The sequence below is a fragment of the Arabidopsis lyrata genome, assembly GCF_000004255.2.
Source record: "Arabidopsis lyrata subsp. lyrata unplaced genomic scaffold ARALYscaffold_1, whole genome shotgun sequence".
Classification (NCBI taxonomy): Eukaryota; Viridiplantae; Streptophyta; class Magnoliopsida; order Brassicales; family Brassicaceae; genus Arabidopsis; species Arabidopsis lyrata.
Genome location: NW_003302555.1, coordinates 24,345,602 through 24,368,286, shown reverse-complemented (window position 1 = coordinate 24,368,286; position 22,685 = coordinate 24,345,602). Strand labels below are relative to the sequence as shown.

Genomic DNA, 22,685 nt, shown 5'->3' with positions numbered 1-22,685 from the left:
TACTAAGCTCCACAAGTCTATCAAAGGATCATTCGAGAAGAGAGACAACTCACGATTACTAGGAATCGTGATGCAACTCCGGAGGCTGTAGGTTTGCAGTACAAGCTGCGCAACGGGGTCGAACTTCAAATTTTTATCGCGAAAAGGACGTGACATGTACTCATTGTGGTAAGTATGGGCATGCAAAGGCTGATTGCTTTCAGATAATTGGCCTTCCTGAATGGTGGGAAGAACGGGGTCGCGACTACAATGATCGTGGTAGAGGTGGACGTGGAGGCCGGTTTAGACGTGGTCGCGGGTCTGGTGGTCGGGCCAATGCGGTCACGGGTGTTCAGGCCAATATTGTTGGGGGCATACAAGCTAATTCTACAAGGATAACGGCTGATTTGGACCGTCAATCTCTACCCCAAATGAGCGATGATCAATGGAATGCTCTCAAGAGTCTCTTTGCTTCTCAAAAGTCAAATCCTAATGAGAAGTTGAATGGTAAGAAAGAATGTGTTGATTTTATTATTGATACAGGAGCATCACACCACATGACTGGCGATCTAGACTACTTGTCTAATGTGATGGATACTAATCCATGTATGATTGGACAATCCGATGGGGATCATGTGGTGTCTACGAAACAGGGTGATCTATGTTTAGGGGGTGATTTGTGGCTACAAGGAGTTTTGTACTCTAAGGATTTAACGTGCTCCTTAATTTCGGTTGCAAAGTTGTTGAAAGTGGTTAAAGGTTCTATTTCATTCACTGATGAGTTGTATGTTATACAGGACTGGGCTATGAAGACGCTGATTGGGGTTGGTGAAGAGTGTGGGGACGTGTACGTGCTTCGAGGGGTGATTGGTGTGAAGATACACAAGACTGTGAACAGTTCAGGATCATGGGATTTATGGCATCTTCGTCTTGGTCATCCATCTAGTCATGTTGTTCCCTATTTATCAAGTTATTTAGATATTGGAAAGCAAGTTAGTTCTACAACAGTTTGTGATATTTGTTTAAGGGCGAAACAAACCTGAGAGATTGGGATCAATCTAATAAAGCTGCTGGAATTTTTGATTTTATTCATTGTGATCTCTAATAAAGCTGCTGGAATTTTTGATTTTATTCATTGTGATCTCTAATAAAGCTGCTGGAATTTTTGATTTTATTCATTGTGATCTCTGGGGTCCGTATCGAATAGTATCTACTTCGGGTGCTGCGTATTTTTTGAAAATAGTAGATGATTATTCGAGAGCGGTTTGGGAGCACCTGTTACGGGAAAAGAGTGAAGTAGGTTTAACTCTTAAGAATTTTTTCAAAATGGTGGAACGACAGTTTGAGAAGAAGGTGAAAGTAGTACGTAGTGATAATGGTGGGGAATTTATGGGTTTGCGATCCTACTTCCTGGAAGAGGGAATCATGCATCAAACATCGTGTGTCTATACTCCTCAACAAAATGGTAGAGTGGAGAGAAAGCATAGACATATATTGAATGTTGCTAGATCATTGATGTTTCAAGCTACCTTACCACGTCAGTTTTTGGGTGAGTGTGTTATCACTGCATGTCATTTGATTAATCGAACTCCATCCACTATTTTGCAAGGAAAGATACCCTATCAACTGTTGTTCGGGGAAGTACCTAGCTTCACTCACTTACGGGTCTTTGGTAGCTTATGCTTTGCTCGGAATGTTTTGCGGGATAAAGATAAGTTTGGGGAACAAAGTAGACGGTGTGTTTTTATGGGGTATCCGTTTGGTCAGAAGGGATGGCGTGTGTATGATTTGGAGAAGTTAGAATTCTTTGTTTCTCGAGATGTGGTGTTTCAAGGAAGATAAATTCCCATATCAGTTGTTGGAGGAGTGATCGATCGATCTACAGCCAGGATCGATCGATCCAGCACAGTTTGACGATGATCAGTTTCGACCAAAGACGACTGGATTGATCGATCCGTCACGTGGATCGACTGATCCCGAGCTACTGACATTTGATGAATTGACGGATCAAACTAGATCGATCGATCCGGCACGTGGATCGATCGATCCCAAGCTACTGACATGTGACGAGCTGCAACCAGTGACGGAGCGATCGATCGATCCCAAACCTAGATCGATCAATCCGGAGCAAATTACTGAGACATCAGCCACTAACGGATCGATCGATCCGGCACCGGGATCGATCGGTCCAGCATCCAGCTCATCCGGTGTTCATATTACGGGGTCCAAAGGTAATTAAAAAAACTTCGGATACTGCTTTGGAGGAAAGGGGGAGTCAATTAGGGAATGATAATTTGACTGGTAAAGGGATTAAAGTTAGACAAAGCGAACGAGAAAGAAAACCTCCGACTCATCTAAGTGATTATGTACTATATACTACACGTTGCTCAGTTGAACAACCCACACTCTCACCGGTACCCACTCAATCAGCGTCCTCTGCTCCAGGTACGGTCCTCTATCCCATTGCCAATTATGTGAGTTGTGACCGATTTTCTGATTTACAGAGAGCTTTTCTTGCGGCCATTACTGCTGTCTCGGTTCCTAAGTCATACTCGGAAGCCGTTAAGGATGAGAAATGGTGCAATGCGATGTCTGGAGAGGTGAATGCTTTGGAAGCAAATGACACTTGGGATATTACTGATCTTCCGCCACGAAAGAAAGTTATTGGCAGTCATTGAATATTTACTATCAAGTATAAGTCGAATGGGGAAATTGAGCGTTACAAGGCTCGTTTGGTGGCCATGGGAAATCGACAAGTCGAAGGTTAGATTTTGATAAGACATTTGCTCCGGTTGTGAAAATGACAACTATTCGCGAGTTTCTTAAGATTGCGGCTGTCAAAGGATGGGAAGTACATCAGATGGATATTCATAATGCGTTTCTACATGGGGATCTTGAGGAAGAAGTTTATATGAGACTACCTCCTGGCTTTGTTTCTCAAGATAAATCAAAAGTTTGTCGACTTAAGAAATCTTTATACGGTCTACGTCAAGCACCATGCTGTTGGTTTGCTAAGCTTGCAGCAACACTAAAAGGGTATGGGTTTGCTCAGCAGGTAGCCAATTACTCTCTTTTTACCTTGGAGCGTGGATCTATGCAACTCTTTGTGTTGGTCTATGTTGATGATTTGTTGATTGGGGGAAATGATCTTAAAGGTATTCAGAAGTTTAAGGGATACCTTAGTGAATGTTTTCATATGAAGGACTTGGGGGCTATAAAATATTTTTTGGGCATTGAAGTATCTCGGTCTCCTGATGGTTTTTACTTGTCGCAAAGGAAGTATGCTTTGGATATTGTAAGTGAATGTGAGTTGTTGGGATGTCAACCAGTGTCTACTCTGCTTGAGCAAAACCATAAGTTGCCGGATGATGAAGGAGAGTTTTATGAGGATGTCGAGAGGTATAGGAGGCTTGTTGGGCGTTTGGTATATCTTACTTTTACCCGATCAGATTTGTCCTATGTTGTGCATATGTTGGCTCAATTTATGCAACAACCATGTGCCAAGCATTGGGCTGGAGTTATACGGGTTGTCAGATATCTTAAAGGCTGTCCGGGTCAAGGTATTATGTTGAGTGCTGATCCTGATTTACAATTGACAGCTTATTGTGATTCAAATTTTTCTACATGTTCCATGTCTTGGAAATCGGTTACAGGCTTTATTTTTATATTGGGTGATTCTCCGATTGCTTGGAAGACAAAAAAACAAGATGTGGTGTCATTTTCTTCCGCAGAGGCTGAATATCGTGCAATGAGTTTTACTGCCCGAGAGTTGAAATGGAATCGTGAGCTTTTAGGATGTTTTGGAGTGTCTCATCCGCAGGCGATGCGTTTGTTTTGTGACAATAAGGCAGCCTTACATATTGCTACCAATCCAGTTTTTCATGAGCGGACGAAACATATTGAGAGGGATTGTCACTTCATTCGGGATGAAATTCAGGATGGTTCACTGGTTACTGCACATCTTACCACTACGGAGCAACCAGCGGATATCTTTACTAAGGCTTTGGGTTCTCAACAATTTGCTTATTTACGGCGCAAGTTGGGCATGTATAATCTTCATGCTCCAACTTGAGGGGGAGTATTAGGGAGTTATATGTAAATATAGTACAATTCCTAGAGTTTTATGTTAATATCCTTAAGTATGTTTAGGGTTTCCTATAACATGTATATATACTCTTTTTTTGATATGAATAAGACACAACTTTCTCTTTATTCTCTTTTCCCTTTGGCAAATTTCTCATTAGAAAACAAGCTGTGTGGGTCCGGCTGCATTTGGGGCCAGAAAAACTGACCTCTAGTGTAAAGAACGGAGTTCACCTCTCTAGCTGCTACACGTATTAACTCCTTCATGCACTCGAAGATCTTAGTATTTCCGCAGGTCTTCAAGATCACAAAGTCATCGAAGACAAAAAGGCTAGAAGCTGAAAGCAGGTACGCATCGACTTGATCTTCCGATAGAAGATCTTCGATTTTGCAGTCCACCGGTTTCAGGATCTGGTGCAGCACGTTTCTCGTCAGCTTTTCCCGTAGATTTTTGTTGGACGTGGAGGCTGAGAAGATGATCTCCAGCCTTTTCTCAACACCTTCAAATGCTGAGGCCATTGTGATGAGAAACAAAAAACTGAGAGACGGAGAGAATAAAAAAAAAACCTTAAGAGATTCTTTTTACCGAAAAAAAGAGAAAATCACTTAAGAATTGTGTTATGAGTTTCTTAATCATCACAAACCCCACTCTAAGACCATGTTTATCGGGCCAACTAATGGCCTGATCTTATGTTAAAAAAATAATAAAATGTTGGACTAGTGGATTAAGAACATGAGAAGTGGTCTTGGACTAGAACTGATCTAAGCCCGTTCTTGTGGCCACGTGGCATCCGCGGATTGGTTCGAATTTTGTTAACGGAAATTGTTTTTCATTTGGGCGAAAATCGTGTTGCATCTAATTTTCTCGCCTTCGTTGCTTCGCCGATTTCGCTCGGATTTCCGGCCAAATCGGAGCCAAAGTCAATTTTAATATAAGTTTAGTTTTTAATTTTTCAATTTTAGAAATAATTTTTTTAATTTTTAAAAACATTTAAAGTTTTTGATTATTAAATTATTATTTCTTATGATCTAAACATGTTCTACCAATAATCAATTACTTTACAAAAGATCTTAATTAGTGCTCTTACAATATTTTAATATTATTTTTCCCTTAAGATCAAACTTCAAAGATATGCCCTTGCATATGCACTAATATATAGCCAAAAATTGTGTACAACTAGTCATTTGAAATAATTTCCATAATTTTTTTAATTATTATTTTGATTTCCAAATATAAATATAATAACTTTATTTTACTTCTGTACTATTATTGTATAATAAGATATATTGATAACTATATTGTTTGTTACTTACATTTCATAATACTTGAAGATACATGCTTTTGGATAGGTCCTACATGTAGATTAATTAATCAAGAGCCAAGGGTCTTTGTAATTAATGTTTCCTCGTTTGTGTGTATTTTTTCGCTTTCTCGATAATACGTATATATAGTATATTACAACATAAGATATTTATATAATCTGTAATTGATGGCTCATACCACTTTACTACGAAATACTCTAGAAGAATTATTGCCTTGTGAAAAGTGGAATTTTTTTTCTAAAGTACGGTTTTTTTTTTTGACAATCAAAGTACATGTTTTTTATAGTGACAATCTGCTTAAATGCGTTATCATCTTCAATCTGTTAAGACTTGATTATAACAAAAAATGTGGAAATAAAAATTTTGGTACTCAGTAGGACCAAAATAAAAACAATCATATCATCAATCTTTGGTCATGGCAATCCTGTTCAATAACATGATGATTCTATATCTAGTTACTTTTCTCCAATTAAGAATTAATCATATGATCAAACTGGTACTTAGTAGGACCAGTTTATATATCTGGTTACTTTTCTCCAATTAAGGTTTTCAAATCTCATAAAAAACTTCACCAAAATTGAAAGAATTCAAACAATTTCATACAATACTACACAAATGTAAAACTACTAAATTATCCATCATTGAATTTCTTAAAGCCTTTTTGTATTGGCATGGGTTATAGATATTATCTATCTATAACCAAACTAAAGCTTCATTTTAATTAAAAAACTTATCAATTTCTATATAGACGGTTTCAATTATAATATAAGTATAATAATTTAGTTTGTCCTCTCGCAAACAATACAATTAATCAGAGCAAACACATGATGAAGATTTAAAATTAATTACGTGGTAACATGTTAGAGATAACAAGAGCAATACCACAAAGATTCTTAATTGCTTTACTGTTATTCACAACCGAAGCATCTACTGATCTCAATCTCTTCACATCATCTAAACATGTATCAGCACCATCCAATGCAGCAGAAACTTTCATGTTCATCCCCATGCCATCTCCTGAAGCTAAATGCTCAAAAGCTTCCTCGAGGTTTCCAATCGCGCTCTCGTATTCATCTAAGCATGACCTGTAAGCTAATTTAGATCGAGGGTCGACTCCTCCATCGATAATAGATTGGAGTTTTTTGAATGTTTGTGTTGCTCTTGCTTGTGTAGCATCAAGTGTGGTTTTTGCCAAGGCTTGAAGATTAGGAGATGCGAATTTAGTATTGAGGAATTTAAGACAGAAAGATGGGTTTAAGGTTTTGTCACAGATTGTGCTCATTTCTGAACTTGTGATTGCGTATGAGGAACCGATTAAGAGAAGAAACATAAGAGAAGACAAGAACGCATTGTTCCTTAGATTCGCAGCCATTCTTGTTTTCTCTTCTTATTTAGTTTTTGTTCAAGTTTATGGTAGAAAATGAATTTCAAAGCAATGAGTATATATATAGAGTAATCTACGTACAACGCATTAGTCAAAAACAGAATCAAGAATAGAAGTTGATATGAGCGATGAAGAAAGTTTTTACCATGGTTAGAAGAATTGCAAATATAGTAATACAGTTATCCATAAATTATGGTATTTATCTTTCTCGATAAATATTAAGAGGAGATGATGATGATATCAAACTATATGTGCTTAATTAATCATGAGGCTAATTAAGTGAATGTTGAATATTTATTAAGGATCAGGCTTAACACGAATCTGAACATATGAAGAACACTAACGAATTAAAACAGTATAGGACAAATCCATTACCTATAGTGCATCATCTAAGCAAAGATAACGATCCTTTAGAAACATAATCTACTCAAAAGAATCTTACAGAGGATCTATATATCACCGTCTCCTCTGTGGATACTTCTTATACAAGGCACTGAAGAGGTACCATTATTTTTCCCCTGTCTTCAACTTCGAATGCAACGAAACAAAGATAACACTAACTCAAACTACATTTCTTGAATTACAAGCAACCAATTAGGGGTAAACTCTTTCTCATTAATTAGTAAAATGATACAACTGGGGGTTTATATACAGACTCAACCAAACAAAGCCTTAAACCAAAATCTAAAGACTCTAGTACATACAAAGACTCTCAGACTTTATATACAAGAAACTATACAGACCCTTTACAACAAAAAAACATATAAAAACCGAATAAAGAGTCTTGGTGAAGGGATCAGCAAGCTGGAGAGTAGTGTTTACATGTAGAAGCTTGAATAAACCTGCAAGTAGCCGCTCACACACACGGTGGCAATAAATTCTATATGAGCTGGAAGAGTATAACAGTCATTTTAGGATACGATTCAGTCAAAGCTACACACAAAGTAGCAGGGGCGGACGTACGTGTATTAGTACCTAGGCACGTGCCCTATACAAAATTTGATAATTTTGAACTTTGTTATATATACTTTGAAGAAAAGATAGAATAATTGGTGTATCGTGCCACATACAATATAATATTCCTCTACTAATTCTTTAGTCAATTAGCTACTATTTTCTTTCTTTTTACTGATTTCAAGTAATAAATGCTTTCCATATATTTTAATCTATTTTTTTCTCTAACCTTTTTTTAATTGTTTAAAGGAATAATGTTTATATAGAGTAGTAGAATCAATGGTTGATCAACAATTGAACACATCAAATAAATTTGCTTCATTTACATGTCTTTTAATCAATAAATATAATATTTTAGATAAAAATTTATATTTTAAATATATTATGCCCCATACTATATATGTTTCTAGATCCGCCACTGCAAAGTAGTGTCCATGCCGTGTAATAAAGCTTCTGATGAGTGTCGGATTTTAACATTGGGTTCAGCAGATCAAGAATCATGGAGAACGGTCAAAACCAATTATAAGCATCGCCCTTGCCGTGGCAATCGCAAAGACAATTATGGACCATGGAGATGCATCAACGGTGTTCTATATTATCGAGCCGAGATTGGTCCTCATCGGGTTATAATGAGTTTTGATGTAAAATCTGAAATGTTCCATGCGATAAGATTACCATGGGATGGTGAGTTTTCGCCAAAGATGATGATATCTTATAAAGGGAAGTTAGCTTATCTCGGTCATTCTAATGGGAAGAATAGTCTTCCTATGTGATGTGGGTTTTAGAGGATGCAAAGAAGGGTGAATGGTCCACTTATAACTTTTTACCTCTTTCTCACTATGATCGTGGTTCAGAGAACCATTTCAAGCTAATAGGTATGACTAATGATGGTGAATTGATTTACGTACCAAACACGGTGTTCGAATCTTTTGATGTTATATATATTGATCCAATAAGAAAGACGTTTAGAAGAGTCAAATACAAAGGAATTGCAGATAAAGATTTTAGACAAACACTACATTGTTCTCCTAAAAACTAAACAAGGTATATTTCCCATGTGTATTAATTAATGTTTTGTAATTATAATTTATAGATCACAAAAGAACCTTGGTAATTGAAAAAAAGGATGTACTCATAGAATTTTGAATAAAATCCCGAAGACTACAACTAAAATATAATGACATTAAAAGATAAAAAGAAAAATCATAAAGCTGCATGAAGAAAAGTTTCACTATAAAAATAAGAAAACCAAGAAAAAGAATCACAAAGATATGAGAGTGTCAACATGATTGGGTGAATATTGTATCCCACGTAAAGGTTTATGTTCTTCAAGTCCATTGCGTTGTCTAAAACCTTTATCTGCAACTCCTTTGTATTTGACTCTCCTAAACGTCTTTCTTATTGGATCAATATATATGACATCAAAAGATTCGAATACCATGTATGGTACGTAAATCAATTCACCATCATTGGTGATACCTATTAGCTTGAAATGGGTCTCTGAACTCCGATCATAGTGAGAAAGAGGTAAAAAGTTATAAGTCGACCATTCACCCTTCTTTGCATCCTCTAAAACCCACATAGGAAGACTATTCGTCCCATTGGAATGACCGAGATAAGCTAACTTCCCTTTATAAGATATCATCATCTTTGGCGAAAACTCCTCATCCCATGGTAATCTTATCGCATGGAACTTTTCAGATTTTACATCAAAACTCATTATAACCGGGTGAGGACCAATCTCGGCTCGATAATATAGAACACCGTTGATGCATCTGCACGGTCCATAATTGTCTTTGCGCTTGCCACGGCAAGGGAGATGCTTATAGTTGGTTTTGACCGTTCTCCATGATTCTTGATCTGATCCCAACGTTAAAACACGACACTCATCAGAAGCTTGATCACAAGTCATGGACACTACTTTGTGCTTACGTTCGACTGGATCATACCCTAAAAAGACAGTTAAACTCTCCCAGCTCTTGTCCGGTTTGCGTAAAGGTTTGAACTTTCTCATAATAGGGTTCCAGACTGTAGGTTTTGTTCCTCTCTGAAAGCAGATCAAACCGTGGACCGACTCGGTTTTAATGGTGAGGCAGCTATGTTTTGGATAGGGTATTTGGTAACTATCAAGAATCTCAGAAGAAGTATAAGAAAAGGACTCGTTCGGTCTCCGATTAGGTTTAGGAATCGTGACAACAAAGAACCTATTGCCTTCTTTGAAGAAGAACAAAAGGTTAGGTCGAGATTCGAACGAGGTGGTGAAATATCGAGAGGTGGGGATTGATGACCAAAGCTTCGAAACACAACGAAACCTTGCGACAGATTTCGCAGGTAGCTTTAAGAATATCTCTGTGGTTATATCGAGAGGTATGGACAACGACGATGAAGATTTACATCTTTTTCTCTGCATAGTTCCGTTCTTCTCTTCTTCTTGTGGCTCCATCTTTTTGGTCGAAACCCTAATTCGTTACTTCCTCTCCACGATTTCGTTTATCTCTGTATATAATGTCTCTGGTCTCTCTCGACTTCTTTTGCTTCAATATATATATAGAGATGTATCCTCTCTGTTTTCTTATCCAAAAAAGGATTACCATTGTTATGAATTGAAAGAGGTGGAACGGTCTATTCCTTGATATGATAGGAAAAGAATTATTATCTTTTAAATACTAAAAGATATATAAGTTACTAATTTTAAAATACAACTGTTTAATTAAGATTATCTAAAGGAAATCTCTCATGATAATCTTAAGGAATGAATATAAATTAGATATAAATAAATTCCTTTTTCAATAGAATTAGATTAATACAAGATTGTCTTGCGATTCCATTATTTTTACACAATCGGATTACCATTTTATGAACATAATAAATTTGTGAAATGGTTATCGAACAAAAATGTCGTTTCTGACACTTAACTATGGAAGCCAGGCCTGGGCGAAATACCCGGAATCGAATATCCGAACCGAAAACCCGAAAAAATACTTGAACCGAACTCGAACCGATTTTTAAAATACCCGAATGGATCCTAGACCTCTCTACCCGAACCGAACCCGAATTGAATCCAATATCCGTGGGTACCCGAATACAAATATACCCGTGGATAATTTTAGTATTTTTAGATACTTTTGGTTATCTTTAAGTAAAAAGTAACCAATTTATTTTCAAAAATTGGGTATTTCGGTTAGATTGGGTATATATGAGTAAAAAAGCCAAACCCGACCCGAACCCGAAAATATTTCAGGTATTTTTTGGTTATTTTCGGGTATTTTTCTTTTTAATTAAAATACCCGTACCGATCCAAACCCGAACCGAACCCGAACCAAATTTTTAGAATACCCGAATGGGTCTCGACCCTCCCCGAAACCCGAAAAAAAATAACCGATCAAGTACGGGTACCCAAATGCCCAGGTCTTTGGAAGGTAATACTAATAACTAGTAATATGTAATAACAAATTTCGCCCTTTCTTTTTATTCTATGTGCTGAGGCACTTGTTCATACCATGAATAAAGCTGAAATAGAAGGGCGTCTAACTGGTTTGAGACTAACGCGATCTTGTCCCTCCATACAACATCTACTTTTCGCGGATGATAGTCTTTTCCTATGTAGGGCTAATTTTAAAGAAGGCGCTGAAATTCTTCATTGTTTGAAATTGTATGGTGATGCTTCTGGTCAAGAGATAAACCTGCAGAAATCATCGACTATTTATGGTGCAAAGATGGAACCAATTATGAAACATCTCCTGGGACTGTTTCTTGGAATTTCTAAGGAAGGTGGTGATGGTATGTATTTAGGTCTGTCGGAGTGTTTTAGTGGTTCGAAATGTGATTTGCTCGCCTACATAACGAAAAAGCTAAAAACTAGGTTGACTGGTTGGTATGCAAAGACGTTATCTTTGGGAGGGAAAGAAGTACTCCTCAAATCAGTAGCTATGGCACTTCCTTTGTACGCTATGTCTTGTTTTAAATTAACACAGTATCAATGCCAACAGATTACTAGTGCCATGACGAGTTTTTGGTGGAATTCTAGTGAAGATAAGAAGAAGATGCATTGGGTGTCTTGGGAAAAAATGTGTAAAGCAAGGAAAGATGGTGGATTAGGCTTTCGTGATGTTGGGGATTTTAATCAAGCTTTACTTGCGAAACAGGCATGGCGATTACTCACAAAGCCTTCTACCTTATTAGGCCGTGTATACAAAGCACGATACTATAACCGGAAGGGTTTTATGGATGCTGTCATTGGGTCTCGTGTCCTATGCGTGGCGCAGTATCATACATGGTCGTGATCTTCTTGAAAAGGGTCTCATTAAGAACATCGGTAATGGTCAATCAACAAGTGTATGGACTGACAAATGGATATTTGATAACACGCCGCGTCGGCCTTTCAACAAACAGTCTCTTTTCGATTTAGACTTACGGGTTTCAAACCTTATTACCTCCCAAGGCTCTTGGAACCAACCTCTATTATCGGAACTGTTTTTCCCTCCGGACGTTGTCAGAATCATGTCTTACCCACCAAATATTGCGTCACAGGACATTTTCATATGGGCGTATAATAGATCTGGATGTTACACGGTAAAGAGTGGTAATTGGTTAATTTCTCACTTGCAACACGTGCCTGCACCAATAACTGTCCAGGAGCAAGAATCCCGAGCATTGAAGGTGAAGATTTGGGCTATTAAAACAGCCCCCAAGATTAGAATGTTCTTATGGCGGGCCTTATCGGGTGCATTGGCAGTTTCTGTATGCTTACGAGCTCATGGTATGAACACTGATCTTAAATGTTCTTTATGTCAGGATGCTGTAGAATCGATTAGCCATGTTTTATTCCATTGCCGGCCGGCTCGGGAAGTTTGGGAGATTGCTAACATTCCTTTGCCTGTCCAAGGTTTCACTGATTCTATTTTTGATAATTTAGATTTTCTGTTGAAAGTTATGAACAATGATGGAGTTTTACTTAATATGAGAATGGCGATTGTGGATGTCGGATTCACACACTCAAGTATTTTATTAAGTGGGAAAGATTATTCTTGAGGGACAAAAATGAATGTATAAAAACTTGTGAATTGTTACGAAAATTGTTATCTATATTTCTTTTTTTTTTTTTTGAGAGAGAGATCCCTTTACATGGCCATTGGCCTTTATATTTATACATAGAGAATTGACATTAAAATGAATAATTAAGTACAATTATTCCCTCTTAAATGTGTCCGTTTTGATTCTTTGACTTTAATGCTCAACGTTTGAATTTGAGTTGACTCTGATCTTCGTGGGCCTCGCCTTTTCGGCCCAAATATCCTTGAACCATCTTACCCATGCCTTCTTCATCGAACTCATGTCGCAATGTAATCACTTCGGATTCTCGAAGTGGTGACAACCACTTCGACCGTTCCTTTGACTCCTGGGTCCAATGGACTTCATTCTTTATGGGCCATTATCTTGACTACGTGGCAATCTTTGGTTGGTCTCGTACTTCTGGTGCGGGATCCGACACCAACAATTAGCCTCCCAAGTTCTTCGAAGTGCTATTCCAATTCGGAGGACTTTAAATGCTCAAATAGCCAAAGATTGCGCTCGAGAATCTTTCTGATTTCCCGCCGAAAATCTCATCACTCCTTTAATTTCGGCACTAGCCTTTTTTAACTGAGTGACATCTGTCATCATTATGACCGTATATTGTTTAATTACTATTAAAACGGGAAAAACCTTCCCACTTCCCACACGACTTCCGAGGCGGTTTCATCATTAGCTTGAGGTAACTTCTTTTCACCATTACTCTCTTCTTTTACTTTTGTACTTTAATCAAAAACTCTCTCTTCTCTTCTTCACAAAAAACCTCTCTTCGCCGGATCTTGAATTTTTCATTTTTATTCGATGACTTCTGATTCTGAAAGACCTGAATCTCCGTCTTACGACGAGAGGCGTTCTAGTAATGACGAATGCACTCGTCCTAACGACATCGCCGGTCCTCATTACAAATCCACCTGTACTCTTCAATCCCTTGAGCGATTGAAGGGGCTTTGTCAAATTCCTCCTGGAATTATAGCGGAGGCGCAAATAGCCGACCCTACGGAATCTCCTGAGAACCACCGTGCCGGCTACTTTTGTGTTTACGAAATTTACTTCAAGGGCTGCGGATTGACCTTCCCCCTTCCCGAAGCCCTAGTTCGATTCTTGGCGGCTCTTGAGATCGCTTTACCTCAATTAACCCCCAATCTCCTCCGAACCATCCTCGGGATTATAACCGTTGCGGCGGAGGCTGGCTACGTCATTGGACTCCCCGAGCTGAATGAACTTCTAAGCGTAAGGAGTTCATCAAAGAAAACTGGGTACTTCTCGGCGTATCCAAACGCCAATAGAAACGTCATCTCGCACCTCCCGAACAAGGATGAGAACTGGCACCATCCTTGGTTTCTGATTAAGAAAACTCCTGCTTCGATTGGGAATCTTTCCGATGTACTCCCATCGAAGTGGTCCGCGAAACCTGGTAGAGACTAGGTCGTATATTCCCTTTTTGTTTATTATTATTTTTTTACTAACCGAATTCGTTGTTTCATTTCGCAGCTTTCATCGCTTCAACTCTCCCGACTGAAGAATTTGTCAAGTTCTTCAAAACAATCCTTGAAGGGGAAACCCTTTGGAATTCTTTTACCCTCGACCGATTTGTCGAGGCCAACCGGAAATTCAGGATGAGTCCTCCCAATCTACTTCATCGTCTTCCGCCTCCTCCCTCAACTCAGGGAATGTCAGCTCGGGCCCTCGCTGCCCAGCGTAAGAAGCTCTCCAAGCCGATAGCAGAGGCTTGTGATGAAAACAAGGCGTTCCTTGCAACCGCCATCGACAAAAAAGATTACAGCAGGACCCTGCTGGTTGATGACAACAGCTCCGAGGGAGCCAGATCCGTTGTTGCTTATAAGTTAACGCCTCGCCGCGAACGCCGCGACGAACGTTCTCCTCGGAGAGAGCGGTCTCCTCGTCGTGATTCTCCTCGTCCTCCCCGAGACGATTTCAGCAACGAACCTCTTAAGAATTTGGTTCGTAAGAAGAGGGACAAGTCGTCCCGTGACGACTCGTCTCCGCGAAGGGAGAAATCAAGGGCCCGGACTGACCGTTCACCTCGATCATCCCCTTCTGCTGAACCAATGGGTCCTCCCCGACCTGTTGACATGTCTTCTTCTTCCAAGCCCGTCAGTGAAAAGACTGCTCGGAGTGCCTCCCCTAAAAGTGGAGATTCTGAATCTCGAGATGCTCCCTCGAGGCTGAAGCCTGCTCTTGTCCCTCAGGTCAAATCGCTTTCAGGTTTGGTGATTTACACATACTTATACTTTTTTGTCTTTATTAAAATTCCAATTTTTACAACTCTTCCTTCTTCACAGCTATGGAGAAAGAGGGCAGCGTCTTCCGATGCTTCAAGACCCGATCGGGTTCGATCCTGCCAGACTTCGACAAATGGCGCCCTGCGATTCGTGAACGCTACTTGCTTCACGCGCATCACTCATCTCGGGTTAGTTCCGTTTCTCTTTTCTTTTTTTTTTTTGCATTGTCATTCCGCGAACTAACTCGCCATCCCGGGTTCATGTATAATGCCAGGCTCATAGCGAATTTAACGACATGATCGAACATTACGAAGGGTTGGTCATTGGACGGGAGAAGGAGATTGACATGTGGAAAAAGAAACTCTCTGCCCTTGAGGCTGAACTCAGTTCTTCTGCCGGCTCCAAGCACGATCTGGAGGACAAGATCGACAGTTTAACATCAGAGCTTGCGCAGATAAAGGAGGAGCTGCAGGGTCAGTACGACCAGAACTTCAAGCTCCAGGAAGAGTTTTCTGGTGTTCAGGGTAGGCTTCAAGAGTCCGAATCAACCGCCGATACCCTGAACAATCAACTCATCGAGCTTGACGCAAAGTACAAGGCGCTAGCCAAGTTGCGTGATTCTGAGTTGGCAAGGTCGGCATCGAAGGCCAGAAAGGAGGTTAAGGGACGCGAGATGGAGTTGATCCAAGGGGCCATTCGCTTCATGCAAACCGAGAAGGCTAGGTCGGATTTGGAGTCAGACATCAAAGAGCATGAAAGCAACTTGATTCTGCTGGATCAAATTCATGAAGCAGATTTCTCCGAGGAGCAAGAAAGGACCGAGCTGTCAACTAATCTTTCTGAAAAACGGAGTCGTTTGGCGGCTCTTCCCACTTCGACCTTCAACCCGCTTGACTTCGAGGAATTCTTTACTGAATCACCTCCTATAAGTGAATCGGGTTTGGACTGGGCAGGTAACGCTTGGCTCCTGAGGCTTACCTTTTCTTACCTTGTACCTTCAATTGACTGGAATTATTATTTCCAGGTTCAAGTGAGACGGAAGGTATTGTCCCGCCCGTAGCTCCTACGGTACCGGAGGTCTCTCCGGAGGTTGGTTGTACCGCGGAGGAAGGTCAGGGAGCTTCATCTGATCAAGCACCAGTCAAGGAGGTGAATGAAACTTTGGTTGCTGAGCCGGAGTCCGAGGTGGAGATCACTCCGTAGTGGCTGCGTCCACTTTTTAAATTGGGGATTGTCCCTTTTATTTTAAGACTTAATTTCGAACTTATTTTTGCCTAAGGAGGCTTTATTTTCTTTTGAACAAGAAATTTGCCTGAGGAGGCTTTTAAACCTTTCCAGGTTGTGACCCAAGGGGGTTTGGTTAAATTTATACGCGGGTTTGCAAAGTCCGCTTTTTAACCTTTTGTGGCCCTGTGGCAATGCTTTCGAGATTTTTTAGGCTGATCAGACCTTTCTCTTTAGAATGCGAGAGCTGAGCTCGGCTTAAAGCGAGTTCCCCACTTCGGGTTTAGTCAACTCGATAAACTTATTGGGCTTGGGCCTTAGAAACTTTTGTAGTTAATGCAACGGTTGCGCTTTTCCTTCTTATAAGTAAAGAAAACGGCTCGTCTTTTAATGCAATAATTGCCTTTTCTCGATTTTCCAAAAATGGTTTAAATCACTCGGACACGCTACCCTTAATGGATTTATGGTTCCAAGACAAACCCTAAATCATTATAAATAAAGGCTTACCTACCTCTAGGCTTTATTTAAACATGACTCTAGAATCTTACTTGAGAAATATTTTAAGAATGGAAAACGAAACAGTAGCCCCCGTTGATCCCGGCAGCCCACTCTTCTTGTCCGGCGACGGCTTTGAACCGGCCGGCGTTCTCTTCCCTCACGCCGTCTTTCACTTTCCTTCGAAGGAGAAGAAAGAGGCTTGCGATTTTATTGACAAGGTAAATATCAAAGCTTTGATTTAAAAACTTCTTGTTTCGTCTTATTCACTCATTTTTATGTTAGGTTGCCGACAAGCACCGTCGCTTGTGTGAAGAGAGGCAGCGGCTGGGACTCAAAAGGCAGACGCTCGAGGCTCGCATCGCTCGGGTGGAAAGGAAGATACGGGCCTTGGAGAGCGATCCCTTTCAATGGGAGTGGCGGAACTTCGACTCCGTTGCTGAGATCCCGAAGATGCTTCGGATGTATCTCCGCGCTAGAGGGGTCCCGGGTCCCGTGAACGTCCCTGTCTACGTCGTTCCATCCGACAGTGAAGAGGAAGAGGGCTTGGAGGAGGAGGCCAGCAACTGCCGGAAACGCGTTCGGGATCGTTCCGAAGTGGATGCCAAGAACAAGGCGTCCACTTCGAAGACTAAACCGGCGATGAAGGAGCCTGTTCCTGAGCCTCTGCCATATATGTTTTTTTAACTTCTTCACTTCTTCCTTCTTTTTTTTTTTAAAAAAAAACTCGTAATGGGCTTCGGCCCCTTTTTTATTTATGGAAACGTTTGCGACTTTCCTCTCTTTTAAAATATTCTCGGAGATGCGCCTTTTAATGCAGGATCTGTTCGAGGGCATGAATCTCTCCGCAAATCACTCCATTCCTTGGATAGAATCCGCAGTTTGCTAAGGATATGGGGTTCCTATAAATTATAGGTTCAATTTCCTTTTACTTCTCACCATTTCTTTTCATTTTAGCAGGTATGGAGTTCAATCTTCACTGTTCAGAATCTATGCCCGACTTCTCTAGAATCGGAATGATGAATGAAGATGTTCCAAATGATCCAAACAGGCAGCCTCCTCCACTTCGCGGCTTCTTGAGATCTCAGATCCGAGCCCCATGTGCTTTGATCAGGGATCTCCCAATCAGAGACCAAGGAACGGCGACGGCGTTCATAGAAGCACTCGAACTTCAACACCGGAAGCTTATGTCGGAAAAGAGGAGACTTCGGAAGAGGATTAACCGGATGCAACACAGGCTTACTACAGTGTCGAGAGATCTTCACATCCTTGAATCTCACCCCGGAGAGTGGATTGAGCTTGGAATTTCTGACTTTGCTCGAATTCCGGACTGCATGATGCCGATCCTCGATCTTGCTGGTCAAGGAGTTGAAGTGTTCTGCTCATCAACAAGATTTCCATAATCCGAAGTGTACGAAAAGGGACATTCCGACTTTTAAAATAACGCTCTATTTCCAATCTTTTGTATGTTCGCTTTAGCCGAACCTTCTATTTGCTTCACTTGTTCGCACAGTCGAAACTCTTTCCTTTAATAAAGAAATAAAACAAATTTTTATTAATAGCTGAACTCGTTTTCGAGCTGCCTACGTACCCATCTCGGGATCAAGCCACACCGTAGTTCATGTACATAAACAATGCATGTAGCTTTAAACATAAAATTTCTTTAGGTTGATCACATTCCAAGGTCGCTTGACTGGATTGTCTTCTAAATCTTTCAACCTGTAAACACCGTTTCGAACCACCTCGGTAATAATGTAAGATCCTTCCCAATTAATACCGAGTTTTCCGGCACCTTCTTCTTTTTTGTTGTCAAAGACGCGCCTTAATACGTAATCTCCCACAAAGAACGGCCTACTTTTAACCTTTGAATTGTAATACCGGGCTGCTGCTTGCTGGTAATTCTGAATCCGAATTAGAGCTTGATCACGCCTTTCATTTATGGTATCTAGTGAATCATTAAGCATTGCTGAATTTTCTTCCTCATTTAACGGTGCTTCTGTTCGGCGAAGTCCGGGCACATTGAGTTCAGCTGGTACTACCGCCTCCATACCATAAACCAAAGAGAATGGAGTTTCTCCTGTAGGTCGCCTAGGGGTTGTACGATAGGCCCACATGACGGGTTGGAGTTCTTCATACCATCCTCCCTTTAGATGACTTAAGCGTTTCTTGAGATTGCTTAATATTATCTTGTTCGCGGCTTCAGCTTGACCGTTTCCTTGCGGATATCGTGGAGTAGAATAACTGACTTTGATTCCCCAGTCCGCACAAAAGGCATCAAACTCATGTGAAATGAATTGTGGTCCATTATCGGTGACTATTTCGTATGGAACTCCATGTCGACATATAATGTTTTTCCAAATAAAGGTCTTCACCACCGAATCCTTGATACCAACATACGCTTCAGCTTCAATCCATTTCGAAAAGTAATCCGTAAGGACTAGAAGGTATTGTACACCTCGAGTTGATTTGTGCAATGGTCCAATGATGTCCATTGACCACCTCATAAACGGGTATGGGGCGGAAATGGAGGAGAATAACTCCGACGGTTGATGGATCAATGGTGCATGGAGTTGGCAGCGCTTGCACCTTTGGGCGAACTTAACACAATCTGTGATCATAGTGGGCCAAAAATACCCCATTCTTTTAACTTTAAAAGCCATGGCTCTTCCTGATGAATGACTCCCACATAATCCTTCATGCACCTCGCTCATGACGATTTCGACTTCGGGCCCAAAAATGCATAATAGGTAAGGGTCACTGACACCTCGTCTATATAAAGCATCCTTTGACAGACAAAATTTCGCGCTAACGACTTTCATTTTCCTGGCCTGCCATTTATTCCTTGGGAGCTCACCCGTCATGATGTAGTGCTTTATTGGCTCCCTCCAATCAGCCCCCCAGTCTTTAGCCGGAATTTGGTCAACTTTGTGAAATATTCGTGGCTCTGGTTCGGGATGCTCGTTTGGTTCAAGAATATCCTCCTCGATTAATGGCTCGGTTTCTAATATCGTTTCTGGAATTACTTCTTCAGCTAAGACAACGGGTTCCTTGTTAGATGCATTTGATCCCCTTGGCTTCCTCCGCTTGTTGGGTGGCGGTTCGATTTCTGGTTCGCTACGGTCACGTGCCGCTGCTCGAGACCTTGTAACGACAAGGGTTTTCTTGCTGTCTTGAATGCTTCGCTCCGAGATGCATTCTACTGGAATAACTCTTTTTAACTCAGGACCTGATGTTGACGCCAATGCGGCGAGTGCATCTGCAGTTGTATTCTCTCCCCGAGGTATGCGGATTAATTCGAATTTCGAGAAATTTTTAGATAGATCCTTCACCACTTCGAGGTACGCTTTCATTCTTGAATCTTTGGCTTCATAGTCTCCATTAAACTGGTTAACTACTAATTGCGAATCGCAATAAGCCAATATTTCCTTAGCACCAACTCCTTGTGCCAATCGAAGTCCGGCAATCAGGGCCTCGTATTCTGCCTCGTTGTTGGAGGCATTGAATAACAACCGGAATGATTGTTCCAGAACTTCTGATGTTGGAGATTCCAACCTGATTCCCACTCCGGATCCTTGCTTTGTTGAAGACCCATCTACGTGTAACTTCCAAGTTTGGTTCTCCGGTTGCTCTATCGTTCCAGGTATTGGTAGTTCGGTCAGGAAGTCTGCTAAGACCTGAGCCTTCATACTGATTCGGCTTTTGAACTCTATGTCGTACTCGCTTAATTCCACCGCCCATTTCGCCAAACGTCCGGACTGGCTTGGACTATGAAGTATTGTTCGGAGTGGTTGGTTAGTTAACACTTCAACCGGATGGGACTGAAAATATGGACGCAGCTTCCGAGCCGAAGTTACCACCGCAAGTGCAAGCTTTTCCATCATTGTGTACCTGGTTTCTGGATCCGTCATTGACTTGCTCACGTAGTAAATTGGTTTCTGCTCCCCACGGTCTTCCCGAACCAAGACTCCACTAACCGCATGGTTTGAAACTGATACGTACAAGTAAAGTTTTTCATCCACTTCCGGTTTGGAGAGTATAGGTGGAGTGGTTAAGTATGCCTTAAGCTGCCCAAAAGCTTCTTCACACTTCTCATCCCAAAGGAATCCTTTGTTCCCTTTTAGAATTTGGTAGAAAGGCAATGACTTATCTGTCGATCTCGAGATAAATCGATTCAAAGCCGCAATCCGCCCAGTCAACCGTTGTACTTCTTTGAAGTTTCTTGGAGATGGCATGTTTAGAAAGGCGTTAATTTGATTTGGATTGGCTTCAATCCCTCTTTCTGTTACGATATAGCCAAGAAATTCTCCGGATGGGACTCCAAATGTGCACTTCGCCGGGTTCAGCTTCATTTGATATTTATTGAGAATATCAAAACATTCCTCCAAATGTTTAACATGATCTTCTTTCTTTAATGATTTAACCAGCATATCATCTATGTAGACTTCCATAGTCTTCCCGAGGTGATTGTGAAACATTTTGTTCACCAACCGTTGGTAAGTTGCTCCTGCATTTTTCAAACCAAAAGGCATTACCTTGTAACAGTACATACCTCTATCTGTGATAAATGACGTCTTCTCTTGATCTTTGGGGTTCATCATTATCTGATTATAACCCGAGAAGGCGTCCATGAACGTCAACAGCTCATTTCCAGCGGTGGACTCTACAAGTCGATCTATATGCGGGAGCGGGAAACTGTCTTTGGGACATGCTTTATTCAGGTCTGTAAAATCGATGCAAACTCTATCTTTCCCATTCTTTTTCTTGACAACGACAGTGTTTGCTACCCATTCCGGATATTGCACTTCTCTTATGGACCCTATCTTTAAAAGTTTATCCACTTCGTCATTTACTATTTTTGCCCGCTCCACTCCAAGCTTTCTTCTTTTTTGTTTCACCGGTTTGAAGCTTGGATCCACGTTTAGTTCATGACAAATTATACTCGGATTTATGCCAGGCATGTCCGCTGCTGACCATGCAAATGATGCTTTGTTTTTCCTTAAGAGTTCGATCAAAGCTTCTTTTATTTGGCCAGTCAAAGTTGCTCCAATTCGAATTTTCTGATCTGGTTTGTCTTCTTCCAACACCACTTCGACTACCACATCCTCTTTTTCCTGCCCACTAGGAGGTTTTTGCCTTAGTCCCTCTTTTGCGGGCTTTGTTAATTGCTATTGGATCTTCAAACGGTGGCTAGCTAAGTAACACGTCCGTGAAGCTTCTTGATCTCCCCGAATTGTTTCCACCCCATTTGATGTTGGAAATTTGATACATTGATGGTATGTAGAGGGGACTGCTTTCATTCGATAAATCCAGGGAGTCCCGAGGATGATGTTGTAAGCTGCGGGCTTATCGAAGACAACGAAGTCCACGATCTTCGATACCTTCTTGGCAAGGACTGGCAGCTTGATTGTTCCGAGAGACATGGCCGACTCGCTTGTGAACGCAACTAATGGAGATGGAGGTCCTACTATGTCTCCTCGGCTGATTCCCATTTTTTCTAGAGTACTTAAAAAGATCAAGTCGACCGAACTGCCTGTATCTATAAGGATCCTTGATACTTCGAAGTTAGCGACATCAAGAGTAATGACTAGAGCATCATCATGCGGTCTTTCGAGATGCCGTGTTTCTTCTTCGTTAAATGATATTGAGGCACCTTGAAAATCAATTTCTTCGCTCAAGCTTGCTTTGAGTAAGATATTTCGTCTATGCTTTTTGATGGAACTTATTGAATCTCCGCAAAATCTGGAACCTCCTAGAATTACATTGATCTTACCCTTCGAACTCCTTGGTTCTTCCTCGTTGGATAACCTTGGTCTTTTGGAATCTTGATCTTTGGAGTTTTCCTTTGCTTCGTGGTATTCCTTCACAAAATCTTTTATATCAAATTTAGAAAGATCGCCACTAGCCCAAAGCTCTGCGAGGTGCTTTTTAAG

At 40.7% G+C, this 22,685-nt stretch overlaps 4 protein-coding genes across 4 annotated transcripts in view; 1 reads left to right on the top strand and 3 right to left on the bottom strand.

Moving 5' to 3' along the window:
- Positions 1–4,581, bottom strand: part of LOC9327470 (S-adenosylmethionine decarboxylase proenzyme 2) — a 6,034-nt gene extending 1,453 nt beyond the window's left edge. The window contains exon 1 of the mRNA XM_021010515.1: positions 4,272–4,581. Coding sequence (XP_020866174.1) covers positions 4,272–4,581 — 310 coding nt within the window. The remainder of the gene's footprint in view (positions 1–4,271) is intronic.
- Positions 4,582–6,143: 1,562 nt separating this feature from the next.
- LOC9330155 (pectinesterase inhibitor 1) lies at positions 6,144–6,816 on the bottom strand. The gene has a single exon (XM_002891361.2). It carries the CDS (start codon positions 6,755–6,757, stop codon positions 6,227–6,229), a length of 531 nt encoding a protein of 176 aa, XP_002891407.1. The 5' UTR covers positions 6,758–6,816; the 3' UTR covers positions 6,144–6,226.
- A 2,109-nt stretch (positions 6,817–8,925) lies between these two features.
- Positions 8,926–10,242, bottom strand: LOC9327468 (F-box protein At1g48060). The gene has a single exon (XM_021012719.1). It carries the CDS (start codon positions 10,164–10,166, stop codon positions 8,985–8,987), a length of 1,182 nt encoding a protein of 393 aa, XP_020868378.1. The 5' UTR covers positions 10,167–10,242; the 3' UTR covers positions 8,926–8,984.
- Positions 10,243–13,594: 3,352 nt separating this feature from the next.
- On the top strand, positions 13,595–16,239 carry LOC110224746 (meiosis-specific protein ASY2-like). The gene is made up of 5 exons (XM_021011639.1): positions 13,595–14,207; positions 14,285–15,019; positions 15,097–15,224; positions 15,311–15,987; positions 16,044–16,239. Exons 1-5 carry the CDS (start codon positions 13,595–13,597, stop codon positions 16,237–16,239), a joined length of 2,349 nt encoding a protein of 782 aa, XP_020867298.1.
- Positions 16,240–22,685: the final 6,446 nt, after the last annotated feature.

What these genes read in the sequence shown, in the direction of transcription:
- LOC110224746 (XM_021011639.1), top strand. Translation starts at nt 13,595, where the DNA reads ATGACTTCTGATTCTGAAAGACCTGAATCTCCGTCTTACGACGAGAGG. An exon ending in GAAGTGGTCCGCGAAACCTG is followed by an intron (nt 14,208 to 14,284) that starts GTAGAGACTAGG and finishes TTCATTTCGCAG; the next exon opens with CTTTCATCGCTTCAACTCTC. An exon ending in ACGCGCATCACTCATCTCGG is followed by an intron (nt 15,225 to 15,310) that starts GTTAGTTCCGTT and finishes GTATAATGCCAG; the next exon opens with GCTCATAGCGAATTTAACGA.
- LOC9330155 (XM_002891361.2), bottom strand. Translation starts at nt 6,757, where the DNA reads ATGGCTGCGAATCTAAGGAACAATGCGTTCTTGTCTTCTCTTATGTTT.
- LOC9327468 (XM_021012719.1), bottom strand. Translation starts at nt 10,166, where the DNA reads ATGGAGCCACAAGAAGAAGAGAAGAACGGAACTATGCAGAGAAAAAGA.